General features: G+C 42.9%; 1 protein-coding gene across 2 annotated transcripts; it reads left to right on the forward strand.

The window, feature by feature from the left end:
* Positions 1 to 324: 324 nt before the first annotated feature.
* Positions 325 to 3,265, forward strand: ido1 (indoleamine 2,3-dioxygenase 1). Of its 2 annotated transcripts, XM_071482574.1 has the most exons (10): positions 327 to 526; positions 1,044 to 1,139; positions 1,217 to 1,336; positions 1,477 to 1,595; positions 1,704 to 1,718; positions 1,826 to 1,925; positions 2,068 to 2,185; positions 2,265 to 2,316; positions 2,417 to 2,565; positions 2,670 to 3,265. In XM_071482574.1, exons 1-10 carry the CDS (start codon positions 434 to 436, stop codon positions 3,044 to 3,046), a joined length of 1,239 nt encoding a protein of 412 aa, XP_071338675.1. In that variant the 5' UTR covers positions 327 to 433; the 3' UTR covers positions 3,047 to 3,265. The 2 variants fall into 2 exon arrangements, with proteins under 2 accessions (XP_071338676.1, XP_071338675.1); XM_071482575.1 differs by lacking the exon at positions 1,044 to 1,139 and having other exon boundaries at positions 325 to 526.
* Positions 3,266 to 5,028: the final 1,763 nt, after the last annotated feature.

The raw sequence follows: 5,028 nt of genomic DNA on the forward strand, positions 1-5,028 counted from the left end.
CTGCTTATATATAGCATTTGGTGGCTTTTGACTGCTTCAGAGTTTCCCAAAAGCAATTTAAGACTAATCAAGGTCTCTAAACGACTGTAATTCTGTATAATTTAGCAGGTGCTGGTCAAATGCTGGTATAATTAAGAGAGCGTGGTAAAGCCTGTTCTCTGCTTTGATGCTCATGACTGTGTAGAAATTTGCTGAAACAGTTAAGGTCTTTTACTGAATGATTTACAAAATGAAGCGTGCGCACTGATTTGTCACATTTTTCTTGGAATTGTGCAACAGCAGAAGTGAGGGATAAATGTTGTGTAAGCTATAACCATTGATGATAACAGCTGTTAAGTGAACTCTGTGCCAGAGTCCAGTCAGGTGAGGGTCTCTTGAACGATTCAGATAGTCAGAGGATTGTTGCTGTCTGTGGGTTTCTGTTACTTTCTCTATGGCTGTGGTTGAAACAGATTCCAAAGCTCCTTTCTCTCTGGACTCCTACCATGTCTCTGAGGAGCTCGGCTTCATCCTCCCTGAGCCTCTGGTAGGTGGCATTATCTCCATCTTTTTTTTTTTTTTTTTTCCAAATCATTTTACACAGGCAGTCACAATGGATCTGACTGCCACGAAACTGTAGTGTGCGTAATATTGAAAACAGGACTTTTAAAAAAATACAATGATACTAATTCCTATATAGACAGAGACACAAATACAGTGCTCATAGTTTAGCAGTTATAAAGACGTGAACTCGTGGCTGGTGGTATTGATTGAGACCTGTTGACTGAGAGAAGACGAAATTTGGCATTGTTCGTGTTTGTTTTGTGTATTGAACTTTATTCCTACAGGCAGCATGTGTTCACAAAATCACATTTCCTTCTCCAAATACAAGGTCACTGTGCACGTAGCAACATAAAATGAAATTTAAATTTAGACTCACAAGCCATAAAGTTCAAATGGAAATGTCTCTGATTATTTGATTTCGCATCTGCACACTATTGTGTTTCATATCCTTTTGAACATTTTCTCATGATGCACACTATACTGCAACTTCACATCCAAAGACAGAGCTTCCACCTTACTACCAGCCATGGATGGATATTGCCCTGCGAGTCCCAGAGCTTGTGCAGTCTCATGAGCTGCGCTTCCATATTAACAAGGTAAGTGGGGGCAATAAACTGGCAAGGACAGTTCACTGTGTTTGTGGTGCCATGGTTCAGTGTTGTTTTCTGTGCAGATGCCGCTGCTGAGCAGCAAGTTTCTGCAGAAACACCGGGAATTACGGCTGGCCCACCTGGCCCTCAGCAGCATGACCATGGGCTATGTATGGCAGGAGGGAGAGAATGACACAGTTGAGGTAACTCTATGTCTGTCAGTTTTTACTTTTGTTATATTTACCTTTCCCTCTCTTCTTCCCTCTATCATGCACAGCTATCAGTTGCCCAACAATATACAATTATATAAATGATCTTCTATTTTTAATAATCTTCCTATAAGACACTGCCATGTAACCTGGCTGTTCCATTCTGGGAGGTGTCACAGCGCTTAGGACTTCCTCCAATCCTCACCCATGCTGATGGCGTATTGGCTAACTGGAGGAAGAAAGACCCTGAGGGGTGAGACCAGTTTTCATCTGCAGGTGGTTTGATTACCTGTCATATAAGTGTCAGGTATAAATCTGCCCTGTTTCTTTTTCATGTACATCTCTGTATCTCCTGTTCCAGGCCTTTTGACATGGAGTGAGTACAGTTTCCTTTTTATTCGGTTTCTCTACATATTGTGTATCATATATTATCTATACTATTCAGATGTATGCAAAATGTATTGGTTTACTTACCTCACACAGGAACCTGGAGCTGCTGGTTAGCCTCCCGGGAGGAGACAGCGTGCGAGGTTTCTTCATGGTCACTCTGCTGGTGGAGCTGGCAGCAGTTCCTGCACTGAGGGTGAAGATGTATTGAAAAATAAGTCAATTCATACAATGTGTGAAAGCAATCTGAGGAAGATAGATTGTGTTTAAGCTGTTGACAGAAAACTATAAAAGTCCCATTAAAACTTCCAAACAAACAAACTGGGCCTGTGTTGCAGAGCATTCCCACTGTGATCAATGGTGTCAGGTGTGGTGACACTGAGGCTGTGGCCAGAGCTCTGGAGGACATCAGCCAGTCTTTACAAGACATGACAGACGCACTCAGATTGATGCAAGGTAGTCACTCACACATATCATTTAAATCTACTGATGTTAATCCTATTAAGAAGTATTTTTGATCAATGCTTTTCTTAAGTGCACGTGGAGCCTTCAGTCTTCTATGGGATTATGAGGATCTACCTGTCTGGGTACAGAACCTTTATTTTTTATTTCATTTAGTCATTTAGTCATTTATTTATGCAGAGGAACATGATCTTGAAACGTGTGTGTCCATGTGCTCGTTAATAGGTGGAAAGACAACCCCAGCATGCCAAAGGGGTTGGTTTATGAAGGGGTCCACACAGAAGCGATGGAGTATTCAGGGGGGAGTGCTGCACAGAGCAGCCTGTTGCACTGCTTTGATGAACTTCTCAGAGTCAAACATGAAGAAAAAAGTGGTACAGTGGCTGTTTTTTTGTTTTTTTTTTTGTTCTTTGAATGACTGCATCAGTGCTGGAGAGGAACAAAAACACTCACTGTGATGATGCTGCCTGTTTCTTAGGTGCCTTTCTGACCCGTATGAGGAACTACATGCCACCTGCTCACAAGCAGCTGATCCAGGATATCTCCTTGCAGCCCTCCCTGAGGAGTTTTGTCCAGCAGCAGGCCAACGAGCGGCTAAGCCAGGCTTTTCATCTCTGTGTCGCAAAACTGTTGGCTCTGCGCAGCTACCACATCAACGTCGTCAGCCGCTTCATCACTGTACCTGCTGCCCGTGCACGACAACTCCGTAATCAGAGCCAGGACCTTGAGGGGGAGGTGATCAGCAGAGCACCCACAGCACTGGAGGAGAGGGGCACTGGTGGCTCTGGTATCATGACCTTCCTAAAAACTGTGAGGGACCAAACAAAGGACGCCTTCCTGCCTGAGACAAGTTAAGAAATGAAGCTGATGTGAACTGTTTCCACTGAGAATACACAGAAGATCGACGGCATAACATAGAACAGGCAGTGAATCACCTCGGATTACATAGCACACTATTTAATTCAGTATGCCATTAAAAGGATGTCTTTGGGCAGAATGAGAGCAAGAGGCCTTGGTTGCTTGTCTTACATGGAGCTTTGTTGTGTCTGTCAATAAATCAATGCTTAATAGAAATGACTGATACCCATTATTCAGTCCAAACTGTAATTCAAACCATTGCAGATACTTTTCACTAAATTCCACCTGTAATTCCTTCTTTGATCTGAACTGGAACAAAAAATGTATCAGGCATCTGTTCCAGACTCAGGATACTCCAGGATATTTACACATTAGACAACTGAAGTCATAACTAAACAACCTTACTTTTGGAGAAAGTTCAAGTGCAAGGTTTGTCTTCTTCAACTTAAAAATGTGGCAGCATTTGTCTTTTATCTTTAATCATCCACTGGTGCTGGTTTAAAAGCAAAATAATGACTAAGAGAAGTTTCCAGTTGTTTAAAAATGATCAGATGAAAAAATAAAGTACTGCAATACCCACTCAAACCATGGCAGGGCACTAAAAGCCAGCATTATAAACCAGACCAAGCAAAGATATCACAGAGTTTGCTTTTAAAGATCTCTAATGCTGGACAATACCTGGGTGCACCAAAGCCAAGCAAGACACTGGTTGGGCCTTGTCAAACAACACTGACATGATGAAATGTACTAATCATTAATTATTGTCACTTCAAGATGTGTTGAAATCCTCACTAGCTAAAATCCTCCTCACACTGACGTATTGACAGGCTGGAACCTGACATTTCCGCCTCAGAAAATAATTGTCCTTTGTTGCGTCCTAAATCTACCGTGGTGCCTCACAAAGGGGTTGTCATGTTGAAGCACAATGCACAATGCAGTGCAGAAATGCATCACTTATCAGAGTGGTTACCTCAGCACTCCTGCCATCCTCCTCGAGCCCACATCCAGCCCTCACATGCCCCACTGTACTTCCTGGACTGGGAGTGTGGAAAACCCAGAGCAATGAAGGGATGGATTGTGCCATGAATCACTCAAGCTGTGTAATCTTCACCTTTGTTGGCTCGTCTCCACTGGTGTTTCATTACAATAACAGCCTTGCGAGATCAGATAAGAGACGGAGATGTGGCAATTAACCATGACGATTCCTCCCAACCTGAGCGATCTACCTCATCTGGTACTCTTTTTCTTTCACATGCTGGGCAGCAGGGAAGACAATGGAAGAGAAAATGAGAGAAAAAAACAATTACAAATGCAGCCTGTCAAGATTTTATTGTGACATTTGTTAAAGGTTTTTTTTTTTTTGAGTGGGGATGAAGGAAGAAGTCAGAAGCCATTCAATTCAGATTGATGTAAAGCAAATACATTAAAAGTGTATAACTGAGCAGTCACTGGGTTTGTAGTCATTCATGCTGTCACTTGCTGCAAACCGTTCACCCAGACATGTTTCACAACCTGTGAAACTGTTCCTACAAAAAAAAAAAAAAAAAGGCAGGAAGACCCAAAGTGAGGAGGTGAAAGGTGAACAGAAACTACGCAGGGATTTGGGTGGCGGGGAGGACAAACATGATCACATGTCACACAGTCACAGTGATGTGATTAGAGCCTTCTTCCACAGCCAAAGGAAATAATCCCCTTCCTTATTGCCTGACTGTGGAGGACTCCCTGACAACGCAGTAAACATAGGCCATCTCTAAGGATGTCTGCATTGTGTAGTCGAGGCTGCGCCTGCAGTGCTCCGCTGACGCTTCACCTTGTGTCACAACAGTGGCGGGTTTCAGTGTAGGTCATGACACAAACGAACACGTGCACACACCCGCTTACGAATCATTTGTATTGCGCTGACAGTGTTGTGAGATACATTGTGAAATACAAGTGTGTAAGGTATCAGTTTTCGTGGTAAATGTTCCAAAGGAATCAAC

Source organism: Trachinotus anak, unplaced genomic scaffold (genome assembly GCF_046630095.1).
Source record: "Trachinotus anak isolate AG129_WGS33_773 ecotype Australia unplaced genomic scaffold, CSIRO_AGI_Tana_v1 ptg000008l, whole genome shotgun sequence".
In the NCBI taxonomy this organism is placed as follows: Eukaryota; Metazoa; Chordata; class Actinopteri; order Carangiformes; family Carangidae; genus Trachinotus; species Trachinotus anak.